The sequence below is a fragment of the Mobula hypostoma genome, chromosome 3 (assembly GCF_963921235.1).
Source record: "Mobula hypostoma chromosome 3, sMobHyp1.1, whole genome shotgun sequence".
NCBI classification, from domain to species: Eukaryota; Metazoa; Chordata; class Chondrichthyes; order Myliobatiformes; family Myliobatidae; genus Mobula; species Mobula hypostoma.
The window spans coordinates 179,982,656-180,003,439 of NC_086099.1; the positions used below are offsets into that span (position 1 = coordinate 179,982,656).

General features: G+C 40.0%; 1 protein-coding gene across 1 annotated transcript in view; it reads right to left on the reverse strand.

Annotated features, from left to right (window-relative positions):
• Window positions 1–9,761: 9,761 nt before the first annotated feature.
• LOC134343620 (alpha-2,8-sialyltransferase 8F-like) overlaps window positions 9,762–20,784 on the reverse strand; it is an 84,091-nt gene continuing 73,068 nt past the window's right edge. Inside the window, exons 4-7 of the mRNA XM_063042387.1 lie at window positions 17,786–17,930; window positions 13,524–13,630; window positions 13,106–13,195; window positions 9,762–11,375 (exon numbers count right to left, since the gene is read on the reverse strand). Of these exons, the coding sequence (XP_062898457.1) occupies window positions 10,904–11,375; window positions 13,106–13,195; window positions 13,524–13,630; window positions 17,786–17,930 (814 nt within the window). The 3' untranslated portion in view covers window positions 9,762–10,903. The remainder of the gene's footprint in view (window positions 11,376–13,105; window positions 13,196–13,523; window positions 13,631–17,785; window positions 17,931–20,784) is intronic.

The window sequence follows — 20,784 nt, forward strand, 5'->3', positions numbered from 1 at the left end:
CCTCAGCGTGGCCCAGGAACTACAGACAGCGGCTCTAGTCTCATTCCGGCGTGTTAACGTGACGGGGATACTGACAAGATTACTGATGAGGTTACTGGCGGGGATGGTCCAGCAAGGAATCACTGTGCCCCAGAGCTATTTATGTTGCCAGTCCGAAATGAGAATCAGGTGCCTCAATTAATGTGCCCAGCAGAACAAGGGAAAAAAGAATAGCTGGAATACGGAATCCACGGACTGGACCATGATCTGGAATGCGGACTTAACGGACCGGACCATGATAACTCGCCAATAATATGAAGTAGGATACTAAAATAAAGGGTAAAAGGGAAGTGAGAGTTAATATTGGACCACTGGAAAATGATGCTGGTGAGGTAGTAATGCGGGACAAAGAAAAAGCAGATGAACTTAATTAATACTTCACATCAGTGTTCGCTGTTGAAGACACTAGTAGTGTACCAGAGGTCTGTCAGTGTCAGGGAGCAAGAGTGAGTGCCATTGCTATTAAAAAGGAAAAAAACATGCTAGGCAAACTGAAAGATCTGAAGGTGGATAAGTCACCTGGACCAGGTGGACTACACCCCAAAGTCCTGAGAGAGTTTGCTGAAGAGGTAATGGATGCATTGGTCATAATATTTCAAGAATCACTCAGGAATATGTCACTCCACTCTTTAAGAAGGGAGAAAGGCAGAAGAAAGGAAATTATAGACCAGTTAGCCAAACTTCAGTGGTTGGGAGATTGTATTACTAAGGATGAGGTTTCGGTGTACTTGTAGACTAATGATAAAATAAGTCAAAGTCAGCATGGTTTCTGTGAAGGAAAGTCTTGCCTGACAGATCAGTTAGAGTTCTTCAAGGAGATAACAATCAGGGTGTCAAAAAAGAGGCTGTGGATGTCATTTACTTGGATTTTTCAGAAGGCATTTAATAAGGTGTGACGCATGAGGCTGCTTTGGCATTACAGAAAGATACTGGCATGGATAGAGGAATGGCTAACAGGCAGGAGGCAGTGAGTGGGAATAAAGGGGGCCTTTTCTAGTTGGCCACCATTGAGTAGTGGTGCTCCTGAGTGGTCAGTACTGGGACCACTTCTTTTCACATTGTTTGCCAATGAATTGGATAATGGAATTGATTGCTTTGTGGCAAAGTTTGCCGAAGGTACAAAGATAGGTTCGGGTGTAGGTAATGCTGAGGAAACAATGTTTTTGCAGCAGGACTTAGACAAATGGAAAGAATGGGCAAAAAAATGGCAGGTGGAATACAGTGTTGGGAAATGTATGATAATGCATTTTGGTAAAACGAACAAGAGTGAGGGCTGTTATCTAAATGGCGAGATGGTTTAAACATCAGAGATGCTGAGGACAAGGAGTCCATATGCAAGACTCCCAGAAGGTTAATTTACAGGTAGAGTCTGCGATAAAGAAGGCAAATGCAATGTTAGCATTTACTTCAAGGGGAATAGAATATAAAAACAAGGAGCTAACGTTGAAGCTTTGTAAGACGCAAGTCAGGCTGCACACAAGAGTATTGTCAACAGGTTTTGGCCCCATATCTCAGAAAGGATGTGTTGTCATTGGAGGTAGTCCAGAGGAGGTTCATGAATATGATTCCTGTGGTGGGGTATCCAGAACTAGAAGGCACAGCCTGAAAATTGAGAGCAGCCATTTAGAACGGAAGTAGATCAGAATTTTTTTAGCCAGAGAGTGGTGAATCTGTGGAATGCTCTGCCACAGACTGCGGTGGAAGCCAAGTCTGTGGGTATATTTAAAGCAGAATTTGATAGTTTCCTGATGGGTCAAGGCATTAAAGGATATAGCAAGAAGGCAAGAGTATGAGATTAAGTGGGATCCAAGATGAGCCATGATGGAATGATCTGATTCTGCTCCTATGTCTTTTGATCTTATTGTCTTTAGGAAGGCATTTGACAAGGTCCCGCATGGGAGGCTGGTCAGGAAGGTTCAGTCGCTTGGTATTCAGGATGAGGTAGTAAAGTGGATTAGACGTTGGCTTTGAGGGAGAGCCGATGAGTGGTCGTAGAGAGTTGCCTCTTTGACTGGAGGCTTGTAACTAGTGGAGTGCCGCAGGGAATGGTGCTGGGTCTTTTGCTGTGTGTTATCTATATCACTCATTTGGATGATAATATGGTTAACTACATCATTAAATTTGCGGATGACTCCAAGACTGGGGTGAGTGAACAGCGAAGAAGGCTATCATGACTTGCAGAGGGATCTGGATCAGCAAGAAAAATGGGTGGAAAAATGAGAGATGGAATTTAATGCAGATAAGTGCAAGGATTTCCACTTAAGTAGGACTAACCAGGGTAGTCTTTACACGATATGGCACTGAGGGGTGTGGTAGAAAAAAAAGATCTGGGAATACAAGTCCATAATTCATTGAAAGTGGCATCACAGGTAGAAAGGATCATAAAGAAAGCTTTTGGCACATTGACCTTCATAAATCAATGTTTTGAGTACAGGAATTAAGATGTTATTTATAAGTTGTATAAGAACTTGGTGAGGCCTAATTTGGAGAATCGTGTATAGTTTTGCTCATTAGCTACAGAAAAGATATAAACAAGGTTGAAAGATTACAGAGAAAATTTACAAGGATGTTGGGGCAACACACATCAAAGTTGCTGGTGAACGCAGCAGGCCAAGCAGCATCTATAGGAAGAGGCGCAGTCGACATTTCAGGCCGAGACCCTTCGTCAGGACTAACTGAAGGAAGAGTTGGGATGTTGGGGGTCTGTTGGACCTGAGTTATAAGATGGAAAATGTTGAGACTGTATTCTTTCAAAGATTGAGAGGAGATTTGATACAGGCATACAAAATTATAAGGGTTATAGATTGGATAAACGTAAGCAGGCTTTTTTCACTGAGATTGGGTGGGACTGCAGCTAGAGGTCATGGCTTAAGGGTGAAAGGTGATAAGATTAAGGGTAACCGAAGGGGAAGGTTTTTCACTCAGAAGGTCAGGAAAGTGGGGAATGAGCTGCCAGCACAAGTGGTTCATGTGTGCTTGACTTAAAAGTTTGAATAGTTACCTGGATAGCAGGGATATCAAGAGCTCTGGTCCTATGCAGGATTTTGGAGTAGACAGTTTCATCGGTTTTCCACATGGACTAGATGTGCTGAAGGGCCTGTTTGTGTGCTGTATTTTTCTATGACTCTATGACTGTACCAGGCCATGATGCAGCTAGTCAGGATACACTCCACTGTGTATCCACAGAAAGTTTTAGATGACATGCCAAATCTACGCAAACATCTAAGAAAGTTGAGGCACTCTTGAGCCTTAATTTTGATGGCATTTACGTGCTGGTCCCAGGACAGCTCCTCTGTCTTAACTCCAAGGAATTTAATGTTACTGACCCTCCCCAACTCTGAGCCTTTAATGACTGACTCATCGACCTTTGGCTTCTTCCTCCAGTAGATGAAAATCAGCTCTTTGTCTTGCTGACCTTGAGTGAGAGGTTGATTGCACAGTACCATTCAATCTCCCTCCTGTATGCCCATTCATCACCACCTTTGATTCAGCCAACAACAGTGCTATCAACAAAAAATATTTAAATATGGCCATGCAGGGCAAATATTCAGGTTTCCTGGGGGGAAATATTGGTGAATGTAGTGGTGAAGCATATTGCTGAATGGCAGCCTTTTCTGTTATTCGAGGTCGAAATAGACACACATGGTTATTATATTGATATTTATTTCTGCCATGTTTGTTTTTATTTTATAGATAATTTTATGTTTTGTAAGCTATGATTTACATAATTCCAACACTGACTCAAGGGTTCGGGGTGGAGAAGATGCTATTGCCAATCCAAAATTACCACAGATACAGACTACTCTTCTTATCAGCCAGTTTTATTCTGCCTTATCAAACATCATCCCACAAATAACTCCTTATTTAGAAATTATCTCTGATTGCGTTTCAAGGTAGGGCCTTGATTATGCAACTTCCAAGTGCTTCATTGCAAAAAGGGCTAATTGAGGAAAAGACAGCCTCCACTTCCTCCAACTGTACTCGAAATGAAGCCAGGAGTTTTCACATGAAGTATATTAATCCACACCTCTTATATTCATGCCAAATCATTACATATACTAACAGCATCAATACTTAAAAGACACTTCTCATCATAGGCTTCTAATCACAAATACAATCCTTTTCCATCACCTCTGCTTCTATTAGCAAGTCAATTTTAGATTTAATTTGTTATCTGGCCCTGAAACTTTCTCAGAGGCCTTAATGAATTCTCTGTAGATTACATCAACCACATTGCCCTCATTAACAGTTAAGAGATGTTGAGAGGACGATGGACCAAATATGGGCAGATGGGACTGACTCTGAGCAACACAGTCAGCAGTGATGAGTTGAGCTCAAGGACTTGCTTCTAGGCTGTCTGATTCTAATGACTCGGAGTTTATAATACACCATTACCTCTTTGGAAAATACATGACATTGATCAGACAGTATCTCTGTAAGCAATCCAAGCTAGTGATTCCGCAATAATCCTGGTTTTCCAAGTAAAGAATAAAACTGTTCTTAAGTTTTTTTCTCCCCAATAACTTACTAGTTATGATATTAGATTTATCACCATTGTCATTATGTGCGATGTCGTGACATGGGTGATCGTGGAATTTGACCACAAGAGTTCCTGACAAATTTTTCTACAGAAGTAATTAGCCATTGTCCTCTTCTGGGCAGTGTCTTCACAAGACGGATGACCCCAGCCATTATCAATACTCCTCAGAGATTGTCTGCCTGGCATCAATGGTTGCATAACCAGGACTTGTGATATGCATCAGCTGTTCATACGACCATCCACCACCTGCACCCATAGCTTCACATGACCCTGATCTTCCTGGTCTCTATTAAGAAAGAAGGTGGAACACTACAGTGAAGGGATAGACCCTTCGACGCACAATGTCTGCATAGTTTATGATGCAAATTTAATAAAATGTTCCCATCTTCCTGCATACCATCTATACCCCTCCATTCTCTGTCTGCTCAGGTGAACAACTGCCATAAACATTGCTATCATTGGTGCTTCCATCACCTCATCCACCATTCTCTGTGTATAAAATCTTGCCTTGTAAACCTCTTTTAAACATTCCCTTTCTCAGAGTAATGCTGTGCCCCTCTAGAATTTGATATTTTCATGTTGGGAAAAAGACTCTGACGTCTGCCTATGTCTCTCAGTATTTTATGTTCTTCTAACATGTTGCTCCTCTGCCTTCAGCAATCTCCATATAACTCAAATGCTCTATCTCAGACAAAATCCCAGTGAATGCCCACTGTGTCCTCTCTAGTATAGTTGTATTCAGTATGGGGCTATATTTAACAAGAAGGCAAAGGTGATGAAGATAAAATGAAGCAGCTTTTGTTTCTAAGTCTGATTTAGTGCTGTAAATTTGTCTTAAATGGAGTGTGAAAGCCTCTTGGTCCTCGAGACGGAGGTCTTGGAGAAGTGACATGGAAGATCGTAACATTGGAAAAGTGAGTCCCTCGTCTCTGTTCTCATCATTGCAGGAGTGACCTCTCTCTCCCTTGCTGGTGAGAGAAATCTGGAAAGCATGCAGCAAAGATTCACAAGGAATAGTTAAGGGAATTAGAGAGCTTTAATTATAAATAGAGGCAGGATTGGATTGGGCATCTTTTTCTATGGAGTGTAGGAGTCTGAGACATAATGTTAGAGAGGTTTTTAAAAGTACTGAGGGACATAGATAAGGTGAAAGTTCACCATCTTTTTCCCAGCATCAAGGAGTTTTAAGTCGAGGACATATATTTAAGGTGATGGGTAAATTTTTCACACAGAGGGTAGTGGACATATAGAATGAGCTACCACAAGATGTGGTAGAGGCAGGCAAATGGCATCATTTAAGACATTTCGAGAGGTAGTGGACAAGAAAGGTTAAGAGGAGATGGGCTGAACACAGGCAACTGAGACTTGCTCAGGTAGGCAATTTGATTGGTATGGACAAGTGAAGTGACACAGAAATCTTCTATCTGTGTTCTATGACTACACCACTCTGACTGTGCAGTGGGTATAGATATGTATATTGAGCGAGTGGGCAAAAGACTGGTAAGTGGAATTTAATGTGGGAAAGTATAGAAGTCATGCAGAGCGGGAAATCAAAAAGCAGATATCTATCTAAATGGAAAGTGATTGCAAGTGAATGAACTGAAGAGGAATCTAGGTGTTTTGCTGCATGAACAACAAAATGCTAGCAGGCAGGATTTGCAAAAGTCTCGGCTTAATTTAAGGACTCTCGTTGTGGACATCACTGAATCATGGCTGAGGGATGGTTGTAGTTGGGAGCTGAATGCCCAAGGTTACACATTGTATCGGAGGGATAGGAAGGTAGGCAGAGGGGTTGGCACGGCTCTACTGGTAAAGAATGGCACCAAATCAGTAGAAAGATGTGGCATAGGATCGGAAGATGTTGAATCCTTGTGGTTTGAGTTAAGACAATGCAAGGGTAAAAGGACTCTGATGGCAGTTATATACAGGCCTCCCAACAGTGGCTGGGAGGTGGACCACAGATTACAACAGGAAATAGAGAAGGCGTGTCAAAGGGGCAACGTTATGACAGACATGGGAGAATTTAACATACAGTTCGACTGGGAAAATCAGGATGGTAATGGATATCAAGAGAGTGAGTGTGTTGAATGCCTAAGAGATGGCTTTTTAGAGCAGTTTGTCATTGAGCCTACGAGGGGATCAGCTATACTGGATTAGGTGTTATGTAATGAACCAGAGGTGATTAGGGTGCTTAAGGTAAAAAAACACTTAGGAACCAGCGATCAAAATATGACTGAGTTCACCTTTAAAGTTGAAAGGGAGAAAGTAAAGTCTGATGCAGTAGTATTTCAGTGAAGTAAAGGAAATTAATGTGGTATGAGAGAGGAGTTGGCCAAAGTAAATTGGAAGGAGCTGCTGGCAGGGATGTCAACAGAGCAGCGATGGTGTGCGTTTCTGGGAAAAATGAGGATGGTGCAGGGCATGTGTATTCCAGAAATGAAGAAATACTCAAATGGTAAAATACTACAACCGTGGCTGAAAAGAGAAGGCAAAGCTAATGTAAAAGCAAAAGAAAGGGCATACAACAAGGCAAAACCTTGTGGGAAGATAGAGGATTGGGAAGTTCTTAAAAACCTACAGAGAGCAACTAAAAGAATCATTAGAAGGGAAAAGATGATATATAAAAGCAAGCTAGAAAACTAAAGTGGATAGTAAACACATTTTCAAGTATATAAAAAATAAAAGAGAGATCAAAGTGGATATAGGACCACTAGAAAATGAGGCATGAGGAAAAAAAATGGGGGACAAGAAGATGGGGCAGATGAACTAAATGAGCATTTGCATCTGTCTTCAGTCTGGAAGACACGAGCAGTGTGCTAGATGTTGTAGTGTGTGAAGGAAGAGAAGTGGGTGTAGTTACTATTACAAGGGAAAAGATACTCAAAAAGCTGAAGGACCTAAAGGTACACAAGTCATTTGGACCAAATACACTGCACACTAGGGTTCTGAAAGAGGTAGCATTAGACATTGTGGTGTCATTAGCAACGATCTTGCAAAAATCATTGGACTCTGGCACGGTGCCAGATAATAGAAAATAGCAAATGTCACTTCACTCTTTAAGAAAGGAGGAAGGCAGTAGAAAGAAAATTATAGACCAGTCAGCCTGACCTCAGGGGTTGGGAAGATGTTGGGGTCAATTGTTAAGGATGAGGTACTTGATGACATGGGACAAGATAGGACAAAGTCAGCATGGTTTCCTTCAGGGAAAATCCTGCCTGACAAACTATTGGAATTCTTTGAGGAGATTACAAGTACGATAGATAAAGGGGATTCAGTAGATGTTGTATATTTGGACTTTCAGAAGGCTTTTGACAAGGTGCCACACATGAGGCTGTTAACCAAGTTAAGAGCCCATGGTATTAGATGAAAGCTACTATCATGGTTACAGCATTGGCTGGAGAGAGTGACTGGAGATAAAAGGATCCTTGTCTGGTTGGCTGCCAGTGTCTAGTGGTGTTCGGCAGGGGTCGGTGTTGGGCTCACTTCTTTTTATGCTGTATATAAATGATTTAGATGATAAAACAGATAGCTTTGTTGCCAAGTTTGCAGATGATATAAATATTGGTGGAGGAATGGGTAGTGTTGAGGAAACAGATAGGATGCGGATAGACTTAGACAGATTAGGAAAATGGGCAAGAAAGTGGCAAGTGAAATATAATGTTGGAAAACACATGGTCATGCACTTTGGTAGTAGAAATAAATGTGCAGACTACTTTCCAAACAGGGAGAAAATCCAAAAATCTGAGATGCACAGGGACTTGAAAGGTTGACTTGCAGGTTAAGTCAGTGGTGAGGAAGGCAAATGTAATGTTAGCATTCATTTCAAGAGGTCTAGAATACAAGAGCAGAGATGTGATGCTGAGGCATTATAAGTCACTGGTGAAGCCTCACTTTCAGTATTGTGAACAGTTTTGGGCTCCTTATCTGAGAAAAGATATGCAGGTATTGGAGAGAGTCCAGAGGAGGTTCACAAGGATAATTCCAGGAATAAAAGGGTTATTATATAAGGAATGTTTGATGGCTCTGAGTCTGTTCATGCAGGAATTTAGAAGAATGAGGGGGTATCCCATTGAAATCTTTCAAATGTTGAAAGACCTAAATGGAATAGATGTGGGAAAAGGATGTTTTCCATGGTGGGAGATTCGAGGACAAGAGGGCACAGCCTCAGGATAGAGGGACGTCCTTTCAAAACAGAGATGTGGAGAAATTTCTTCAGCCAAAGAGTGATGAATTTGTGGTATTAGTTACCACATGCAGCTGTGCAGTCCAGGTCATTGGATGTTTTTAAGGCAGAGATTTATAGGTTCTTGATTGGATTGGACGTGGCATCAAAGGTTACAGGAAGATGGCCGGGAAATGGGATTGAGGAGGAGAAAAATAAAGGATCAGCCATGATTGAATGGTGGAGCAGACTCAATGCGCCAAATAGCCTAATTTCTGCTCCTATGTCTTACGGTCTTATGGTCTGGTCAGGCACACTCAATTTCGACACATATAGAGAAATAGCACAATTTCCTATAGCCTCAGGTTATGATGCCAAGGATGAGAGATGTTATTTATATGGATGTTCAGGAAGTTAAGTTTGTTTTCTTTGGAATGCTAATGGCTGCAAGGTGATCCTATGAAGAAAGACTTAAAATCATTAGGAGCTCATAGAGAGTAGATGGGGAGAACCTGGTCTGAGCATCAGAACGATTTGGAACTACAGGAATTAGAATGAGGCTGAAAGACAAAAGAATCAATAGTGATACAATTTGTTTTCATGACCAGGGGAGTTGGAGTGGACGATTCTATGAGAACATTCAAAAAGAAGTTGGATCAGTATCTGAAATAATTCTCAGGGCTCTATGGATGGGGAGATGAACTGGATTGTTCATATGTGGAGCCAGGATGGGTTGAATGTCTCTTTCCATGTTAAAAACATTTTGCAATTTCATAATTGTGTTCATTGCTTGGGTAATATTAAAGTCTTAAAATTTTGGAGAAGATGTAAAATGCAGAATTCAAAGAACTTTCAATTTGTTATTTGTACTTTGCAAAGCTTTACCAAAGCCATTAATCAATGTACATTTTCTTAACTGTAAATGTGTTATATTCACCATTCTTTACAACTTGGGTGTTCAAAATCAAAATAACTTTATTCAGAGTATGAATATAAGTAATTGAACACTTAAATCTGGTCAATCTAATCATATATCTCTTTCTCTTACACACAAAATACACTGTTATTTAAGATGAAAGAAGTAAAAGAGAAAAACCAAAGGGCCCCCACCATAATTAAAAGTCAAAAGTGCAGAGGTTGGAGCTCAGATCTTCCAAAAGCTGATGTGTCCAATGTACTCACGGCGCCAACTCCTATTCACCGATCACCGGTAGGATTTCCCCTCTCGGACTCCATCGAATCACGCACTTTCGTTGGAATGAATCCCACGGCTGGTTCTCTTCAGATACTTCTCTCTCTATCTCTCGCCAAAAAGACCTCGACCCACCCCAGTGTCCATTAGAAAACCTCTCTGCCCAGCATTCTCTAGAACCTTCTCCCAATTCCACCATCATGATTGGATGCATGAACATCACAACCCCTTAACGATAACCCAAACACTACCAGCAGAACACACTGCTTCCACAGAAAATGGCAGCAACTTTACAAAAACCTACAACATTAGCAGTAAAATCTTAACCAGGGTGCTACAATTTAGTTAACATATTTAGTGCAGTATCATAAAGTGTTATCAGTAGTAATAATTTATTAGATTATCTGAAGAGAGAGAAAACCATAAATTTAAAAAAAAAACACATTTATACCCTGTCACTGTGGCTCTGCTAGTTGAGTGACTGACTCATAGTGCCAGCAACCAGATTCATTCCTGATCTTGGGTGCTCTGTTACTGGAGTTTGCTGGTTCTCCCTGTGATCATGTGGGTAACTTCTGGGTGCTTCCACATAGCTTCCCCTGACATTTCAGTGATGTGTGGAATGGTAGGTTAACTGGCCATTGTAAATTGCCAGTTGTTGATAAGGGGAAGAGGATTGAAGAGAATTTAGGGAAAATAAAACATAGGATTAATGTAAAGTGGATGGGCCTGAACTCATTGGGTTGAAAGGCATCTTTCCACACAAAATATTGACAGAATTACCACAGAGGAGGCTGGTTTCCGTGATGTGCTAAGTTACGTCCAAAACTCTCAGCAGTTTCTTGCAGTCATATGCAGAGCTGTTAAATATCCAGACAGAATGTTTTCTATGTTGCATCAATAATAGTTGTAAGGAAGTTTATTTTTGCTTCCCAATCACAAAATATTAAGATTTTTTGTTTCAAGTTTATCAATTTCTTACGTTTTCACAGCTACCAGCTCGCAGTTTCACAATGCCTTTCATGTGAAGCTGCATTAGTTTGTAGAACTCAGCAGGCATTTTGTGAGCTCTTGATGGCAACACATTGTCGTAGTAATGATGGAAGAATTGGTTTCCATTCATGTCCTTGGTGAAGGGCCAAAATCCATACAACCGAACTTCCTCACACATGTCCAATGCTGCACTTAATATTATCAAACCACTGGAAAGAAAACCCTCGTTTACACCGTTATCTTTCCAGAATTTACTGATGGATTTCATATACGAAGGATTTACAAACACTGCCTGTTGTTTCGTTCCAAAATCTTGCAGAGTGTATAAAACTTTAAATGAAGTTGAAGTACAGAATGAAAAAGAAAATGCAGGCAACAGAATAAATGCATCTTCATATGCAGATATATGGTCCATAAATGGTTTTCTTCTTAAATTAAGACTTTTAAACCTGTAATTTAAATTATACAGTTTAAATTTAGGCCCTGAAGTTCAAGGAAATTATCAATCCCACAAAATATTTTTTGTAAGTGATCAGGAGAATCTGTAAGTAAAGTCAAATTAGCAATCATATGCAGACGAAGTAACATTCAAAATGACAATTCCACGTGTTAGTTTCCAGATATGTAATTATGATATGTAAAACATAGAATATCACAGGAACATGCGTTTTGGCCCATGCTGTGCGATACAAATTAATCTAGTAATAAAATGCCTAACTCAGCTAATCCCTTCTGCCTAAACGATGTCCGTATCCTTCCATTCTATAGACATTCTATATACCCTCTTAATTACCTCTTTCATATTTGTCTCCAGTTGCCACCCCCAGCAGTGTACTCCAGGCACACTCCACTCTCTTTGTAAAAGATTTGCCCCACACAACTCCTTTGAACTATTCCTTCATGGATAAAATGCATGACCTCTAGTATTAGACATTTTGACCCCAGGAAAATGATACCAGCTTCTTTATGACCTCTTTATCTATGCCTTGTATAATTTTAAGGATCTCTCCTCAGCCTCTGTCACTCCAGAGAAAACAACCCAAGCTTAATGTCTTCACTATTCATGCAAGGCCCATTTCTGCCTTATTGTCACAAATTGGAGCTTTGCATGTGACTTCAGCTGTTGGATAAACATAATCCACTGAGGAGCATATTACACTACATTGCTACTTTTCTAACTAACAGTGGGTGCCACTTCCAGCAAGCAGCTGGAGATACAATACTTCAATGGTCACCCCTCTCGTAGTACTCCATTAGTGGAGGTGGTGATGTGGCAATAACTCGCCATTCAGAGAGGTCAAGGATCATAGGGCAGGAGGTGAATAACAGCACATCAGTGAGTGCTGGGGTTTCAGAGGCATTACATCCTCTCAGGACCTCTCTGGTGAGCAAAATTTCCAAAAGCTCCGGTTTTCACAGCATTAGTCTCTGATTCATGTCACATTCTGTACTAAAGCCTCTGGCTATGAATCATGTGGTCTACACACTCCCCAGAGATCAAAGTCATGTTGCCAGCCATATTAACTCCACTTTCCATTCCCACACTGAGATGTCTATGCATACCACATTGAGGGCAGAAGCAAACCGGAAAAGCACCATCTCATATTCTGTCTTGTTGCTCTGCAACATGAAAGCATCAAAATCAATGATACCAGCTTCTTTATGACCTCTTGTGGAAGGTTTATGGAGGAAGAATGTGGTGGAGATAGATGAACTGGGGAAAATTCAACTTTCCCTCCCCAATCTGCTTTTCCATTCCTCCTCACCCGGATCTACCCACTGCCTGCTAGCTCTTGCACCATCCCTTCCCTCCACACTTTAATACTGGCTAGCTCCCCTCTCTCTTTCAGTCGAGATGAAGACAACTGATTCAAAACATTGATTGTCTGTCTCTCTCCACAGAAGCCACCTGAGCCACTGAGTTCCTCAGTATTTTACATGTTGCTAAAGATTCAGATTAGTTTATTGTCATGTACACCAAGGAGCAATGAAATTCCTTGCTTGCATGAACTCATCAAATTCCTAGAGAAGACAATGATGAAGAAACAAATAGAAAGAAAAATTCCTGAAGATATGGGGACTGGCTACAACATACATCTGTTTTCAATTCACGGCTCTTCAATCTTAGATACATTTCTCTTAATCTTTGTTTTTAGTAGCTAAATAAATAAATAATGACCTATTCACAATGATAGTTGGATTGGAAGTCACAATATCCGTTTTAGTACCCACATCATCCTTATAATCAACAACAGGAGGCAGATTACACCTGCAAGCAAATACATAAAAAATTATAATTAATATTGCATAATATAAACTTGCTACTTATATGTACATCATGAAGAACAGCAAGTTAATGGGAAAAAATAAGCATACATTTTTAATCAGACTAGCGAAGACGACTGATGTGATAGATTGTAATTTAATTATTTAACAATAAATGACTCAAATTTTGTAATCATCATTAACACCACATTAATCATTGAATTGGCAATAGGCCTCAGAAAATTCTAGTCAGAGGTGATTTTCAAACCAAATGATTATCTCTAGCAGGCCAACATTTCAGAAGCAAATGCAAGCCACATTTTGATTCATACCTGAATACAAAGTCAGCCCGATCTATTTCAGTTCCACAACTGCTGTTCGCTAAAATTCCAGCATTTCCAACAACAGAGCAGTGCTTAAGTTTTTTAAATGGTACTGTCTAAACAAAATCAGTGACATTGAATTAGAATCTCTTACAATTCTTATCATTTCTTAAATTCTGCAGAAAACTGAATTTGCATAATCAACCTCATGGGATTATTTTACAGTACATTTAAAGAAGGAAATAGCAGGGTGAGGAGGTAGGAAAACATCAATCATCCTCATTATGTTTTAAAACTCATTTCAGAGACAGAAAGAAGACAAAAGAATCTACAAATTATCTGAATGCAGTTTAAAATAATTGTATTTGAAACAAGTTTTATAGGTTATCAAAATTTCCTTATGTTCGATGCTGTGAGGTCCGAGTTGCCACAGTGAAGCAGTCTTCACAACTAAAATGGTTAACTTAGACAATGAAGTGTTCTTTTTCACAAGTTTATAAAATGTGATCCAAGACATACATGTTCTGCTGAGATGGGAATTTCACAGGATAATTATTTAATACATTGAATTTATTGCATGCAACTACAGCTGGGAAGTGAATAAAACGTGTGCAATGGATTCAATTGTGGCTTCAGCTGTAACTCCAACCAAAGCACGTTTCCCCTCTCACAACAGGTAGATACCTACACACTTACCCAGTGGATTACATACTTAAAATTTATCAAATAAAGAGTGAAAGTGAAGTGGCAGGAATCAGTAAGATCTACAAGTATATAAAATAGAATAATGGTTTTGTATACACATATACAGAAGTATACAAAATCATAACTGCTCAGACCATGAGAGAGGTAATATTAATGGGAAATAAGCAGACGCCAAAGGTGTTATGCTCCTATTCAAAGATTAGCTTTTTTTTGTCTCATATACATTCAAACAAACAGTGAAAGGCATTGTTTGCATCGAATCACATCAGCAAGGATAGGGCTCTGCAGCCCACAAGTATTGCCAGGCTTCCAGCGCCAACACAGCATGTGCACAACTCTCCCATCTGAACCGAACATCTTTGTAATGTGGGAGGAAACCAGAACACCCAGAAGAATCTGAAGCGGTCACAGGGAGAACATGCAAATTCTTTACAGACAGCAGCTGGAATTGAACCTCGATCTTACAGATAGCACTCTGATAGTGTATTGCCAAATCATTGTGCTATAATGCTACTGTATTCTATACAATTCACCGTGATTACATAAAGCTGTTGGTTCAATGCACCATAATCTTCCCTTGATATTTTTAGTAGCCAATTTCTTTACGCTTAAGTCAGATATCTGGCTTCCTTCCATGCAGAATGGTCTTGAATTGAAAGTGAAATGTTAATATTCCTTACTAAACATGACTATCACTAAATTCCCTCTGCAAGGGTACTACTAAAGACCCTTGATATTTACACCGCCTCATGGAGAACTTGTTGGACTAGAAACATTCTGTTTTAGAAAATTAACATGAACAAGCATGTGGGTAAACACATGGCAGATGGAATAAGGAGATATGTGAAATCATCCACCTTGACACACAGAACACAAAACAGTGACCTATTTGGAAACGTTTGTCCTGAAAGGTACGTTGGTGACCTTGTACACATGCTATTAAAAGTTAATGTGAATATACAGCAACCAATTTGAAAAGCAAATTGTATGCTGGTCTTTATTACTAGGTGATTTGAGTACAGGAGCAACGTTGTCTTATTATAAAGGGCTTTGCTGATTCCTCAACTGGAATATCATTTATAGTTTTAGTAACATATCTTTAAAAGGGATGTACTTGCTCTGGAGGGTGTGCAGTTAATATTCATCAAACTTAATTTTCTTGTTGCTGTACAAGGAGTAATTGCACAGATTAAGCTTGTTTTTCTCCAGAGATTAAAAGAACGAGAGAAGAATTATTTGAAGACTGAAGTATTCCTACAAGTCCAGACAGGCTGGATGGAGTGAGGCCATTTCCACTGGCTGAGTAATCAAATATTAATCTTAGGACTAAGACGAGAAGAAGTTTTTTCGTTTGCTGATTGTTTATTATTGTCTAGGGCAATGGAGCCTCAGTCATCAACTTCACACAAAAGAATAGATTTCTGAATATTAACAGATATGGGGAAAGGTGTGAGAATGGAGCTGAGGAAGAAGGTCTGCCATGATGAGTAGTGGTGCTGCCTCAGAGGGTCAAACAACCAATTTCTGGTTCTTTGGTTATGTTCCCATATTCTCTTGACCTTCCATGGCATTTGTATCACAGAATTTCCCATCATCAACATAATACTGCTCAGTGTTCACCATTGATGAGATATTTACTCGGATCATCTAGAATTGGAGTGTCCTTTGCCTACCTCCATTTGAATTAAGCTGAACTTGAATTGCCAAGAGCTGTGCATTAGTGCTGCCAAGAGATTTTGCTAAATGGAAAACAAACCGTATTCTATGATAAAATACTTTAAGCTTATGTGGTTACAGTAACTGTAAGACAGTAGCTGACACTAGGATAGCCTTCCCGTTCTCACTGACCCTGTCTGCTACAAGATGAACATTTGCCTACCCAAGATGTTAATTCATGAATGACTCCAATGATAGGTAAGGATTCCTTTCCATACAGCAGTGTTTCAGTGGCTGCCATTTAATATGTTTAAGATAAAAATTCTCATTAACAGTAGAAGTAACCATAAAGACTAGACATTGCATATCTTTCTTTGATCTAAAGCTAGGTTTTCCACTGCTTCTAGTCTGCCACTGTGTACAAAGGTACTTCAACGAGCTTCTCCTTTTCTGCTAGTATCTGAACTAGTTGTTTGATTCAATTTTCATGCAATAGTCATAATTTTAAATTACATTCCAGATGTTTAAACACTATTCCTGTTGTTTCATGAACCCACTCTTTCTTGGTGAACCAAGATATTGAGCTGAAATGCTATATGTACATATGAGATAAAACTGCATCAAAAGTTAGTGCCACAATAAAAGCACCTAACACAGAACATAACAGATTGGAATAAACAGATAGTTGACCAGCTAACAATTTCATTATTTATTTCCTGATAACTCTAATAAATAAATTAGGGAGGTTATGCTTCAGTGATATCTGCAGTATTGCATACAACATATTTAAAGAAGGAAGTTAATGTATTTGAACCAGTTAAGGTCATTAAACTAATACCACAGGGAGAGCTTGTTGCTTTTTGAGGAAAGCTTGGCCAGGCTAGGCTCATGCCTCATGTATTGACAGGAATTTAAATTAGATATTTCAGACAAAACTATGTGAAGCCCTCAATTTAAATTTGCAAATAAAGTTTAGTGTAGAGAAATTTGAAGTGATTCCTTTTTTGTAGGAAGAAAAATAACATTCTGAAAGGGATACAGGGGCAGAGGGTCCTGTGGGTGTGTGTCAACTCATTCTTGAAAGAATATGCAAGTATTGGAGAGTGTCTGCAGGAGACCTCTCAGCATGGTTCTCGGGATAAGGCACCCATTTCTGGGATGAAAGTGTTTGGCAGGTCATGCAGAACCAGCGTAAAGAGAAAAGAGTCAGTGTTTCTAACTAAGAACCCTTGATCAGAACAGGAAAAGTGAGAAGATAATTAGTAACTGACTTTCTTTCCACAGATGCTGACTACTGTTTCCAGTACTTTCTGTCTTAATTTCAGATTTCCAATATCTCCACAATTTTAACCAAAGGGATTGTCTGTGATAAGACCAAAGTTGTCAAGGCAACAATCATCATAAAAATTGGAACAAAAATACCACAGAGACAAAATGAAACATAAAATATTGAAATAAAGTCAAAGGTACATCTTCATAAAAGTCACCTGGAACTGTTAAACTCAGCATTAAGTCCCAAGGATTGTGATATCCTTAATTGGAAAATGAGATGCCCGTTCTCAAACTTACATTAGGCATCATTGGAACAATGTAGAAGAGTCACAGTCTGCAATTGATTTCTCCACAACAGCAGCATCAAATGGAGTAAATTCACCTTGAAGAAATACAAATCAATTGTTGCTTCACGTTTAAGGACTGATGGGATCCATGGATGATGGAAAAGGATGAGGTAGAGAGCAAGAGTTTCATATGCAGCATTTGTGAAAATGTCGTGAGAAGTGGAATGGTTGGTAAATTGGAAAAATGAACTATGGAGTTGTGAGCCCTCTGCAGTATACAAGGTTTTTAAAGATGCAGCACATCTTACACTGACTTTTAATTCATGCATACTTGAGTAAACTATCACCTACCTTAGGAAGTAGATTGACAACATCTTCTGTAATTTTAAAAATTCTTTGAGGTTCTGCACTATAACTGATATTTGTTCCCAATGGTGAATTGTCCTGAGTGACAATAAAATTTTGACTTGCATTGCAGCATTTCTGCAGCTGTGACCTGGAAGAGAAAACATTGAATCACAGAAGCAAACAGCACAGAACCAGGCCCTCTTGACCAACCTCACCCAAGCCAACCATTCATCACTCTGTGTAAAACTACCCCTCAATTCTCATTCCAATGCCTTTCCTCTCACCTTGAACCTGTGCCCTCTAGTTCTATACTTTTCTCCTCTGGGAAAAAGCACTCAGGACCATTTATTCTATCTATAGCAACCATGATGCCTGTTTCTACTAATCGTTAGACTCATATCCAACGCCTCAACTTTCTTTTTTACAGTTGTGCAGACCAACCATCGCTCTGAGCAGAAACATTTTCACATGGTCTGAAAACTGCACAGCATTTTAATAAAACATTATATAAAAGAAAGTTTCAGCTATGTGGCAACAAACACAATGTGTGTGGGAACATTGTTTTACCGCATCTCTCACTGTCCGACTGCTCAGTGGTAAGACCTATCCTGGTTGGTCCTCCCAAACTGCCACACCTCACACTTGTCTGCATTAAATTTCATCTGTCATTTTTCAATCCATTCTCCCAGCTGGTACAGATCCTGCTGCAAGCTTTGATACTCTTTCTTGCTGTTCATTTTACCCCCAGTCTTGGTGTCATCCACAAATCTGCTGATCTGGTTCACCACATTATCATCCAGATCATTAATAAAGATGACAAACAATAATGGACCCAGCACCGATCCCTGTGACACTCCATTAATCACAGGCCTCCAGTCAGAGAGGCAACCATATACTATCACTCTCTGCCTTCTCCCACAAAGCCAATGTCTAGTCCAATTTACAGCTCATCTTGAATGCCAAGTGACTGAATCTCTTGACTAACCTCATGTGCAGGACATTATCAAATGCTTTACAGAAGTCCACTGCCTTCCTTCATCAACTTTCCTGGTAACTGCCACAAAAATCCCTCTATGATTGTTTGGACATGACCTACCATGCACAAAGCCATGCTGACTATCCCAAATCAGTCCCATAAATCCATAAGATATATGAGCAGTATTCGGCCATTTGCCCATTGAGTCTGCTCTGCCATATCATCGTGGCTGACCCATTTTCTGTCTCAGCCCCAATGTCCTGCCTTCTCCCCATATCCCTTCATGCCCTGACTAATCAAGAATCTATCAACTTCTGCCTTAAATACACCCAGTGACTTGGCCTCCACAGCTGTCTGTGGCAATGAATTCCACAGATTCACCACTCCCTGGCTAAAGAAATACCTCTTCATCTTTTTTTCTAACCGAACTCTGCTCTATTCTGAGACTGTGGCCTCTGGTCTTAGACTCCCCCACCATAGGAAACATCCTCACCACATAGACTCAATGGAGTTCTTTCAACATTCGATAGGTTTCACTAAGGTCACCCCTCATTCTTCTGAATTGCAGTGAGTCAAGGCCCAGAACCATCAAACACTCCTCAAATGACAAGCCTCTCAATTCTGAAATCATTTTCCTGAACCTCCCTTGAACCCTCTGCAATGCCAGCACATTCCTTCTTAGATAAGGGCCCAAAAACTGCTCACAATACTCCACGTGAGGCCTAACTAATGCTTCAACATTACATTCCTGCTTTTATATTCTAGTCCTCTCGCAATGAACACTAACATCACATGGCTGAACCTACATATTAACTTTAGGATATCTTGCACAAGGACTTCCAAGTCCCTTTGCGCTTCAGAATTTTTGAATTTTCTCTCAACTTAGAAAAAAGTCTATGCTTTTATTTCTTCTGCCAAAGTGCATGACCATACACTTCCCGATGCTGTAATCCATCTGCTACTAGTTTGCCCATTTTTCTAATATGTTCAAGTCCTTCTGCAGCCTCTCTACTTCCTCACAACTACCTGCCCCTCCATCTACCTTTGTATCATCCACAAATTTGCGACAAAGCCAGCAATACTGTCACCCAAATCACTGACATATAATGCAAAAAAAAGCTGTCCCAACACAGACACATGTGGAACACCACTAGTCACTGGCAGCCAGACAGAAAAAGTTCCCTTTATTGCCTCCTATTTGCCTCCTGCCAATTAGCCAATGCTCTATCCATGCGAAGTTCATTCCCTAATAGCATGGGCTCTTAACTTGTTAAGCAGCCTCATGGGTGTCACCTTGTCAATGGCCTTCTGAAAATCCAAGTGCACAACATCCACCAATTCTCCTTTGTCTATGGTTATTCTCCAAAGAATTCCAAACCATTTGTCAGGCAAGATTTTCCCTTAAGGAAACCATGCTGACTGCAGCCTATTTTATAATGTGTTCCAAGTACTGTACATCAAAACCACATCTTTAACAATCGACTCCAGCATCTTCCCAACCACGAAAGTCAGACTAACGGGCCTACAATTTCCTTTCTTCTACCTCTCTCCTTTCTTGAAGAGTGGAATGACATTTGTAATTTTCCTTCCTCTGGAACCATGCCAACCAAGAGCAATTGTTTCTTGAAAGATGATTACTAATGCCTCCACAATCTCTTCTGCCACGTCTTTCAGAACCCTTGGGATGTACTATCTGGTGAAGGTGACTTATCAATCTTCAGACCTTCAGCTTCCCCAGAACCTTCTCCATAGTAATGTTAACCACACACACTTCTGCCCCCTGACACTTTTGAACTGTTTATCCAAATACCCATATATCAGGTCTCTTAGAATACCGTCTAACTTTTCCCTGCTAATGTCAGGCTCACTTAGTAATAAAACTTCATAGGTCTGCACACAGATATTTGGTTGTGCAAGTTCACGTGTTCTTCCATTGAGACAATAAAGGTATTTGTTGGTAATTACAGATTCTCACTGTGCCTCCTTGATTATTATAACAAGGGGTGGTTCTTGTAACAATACAGAT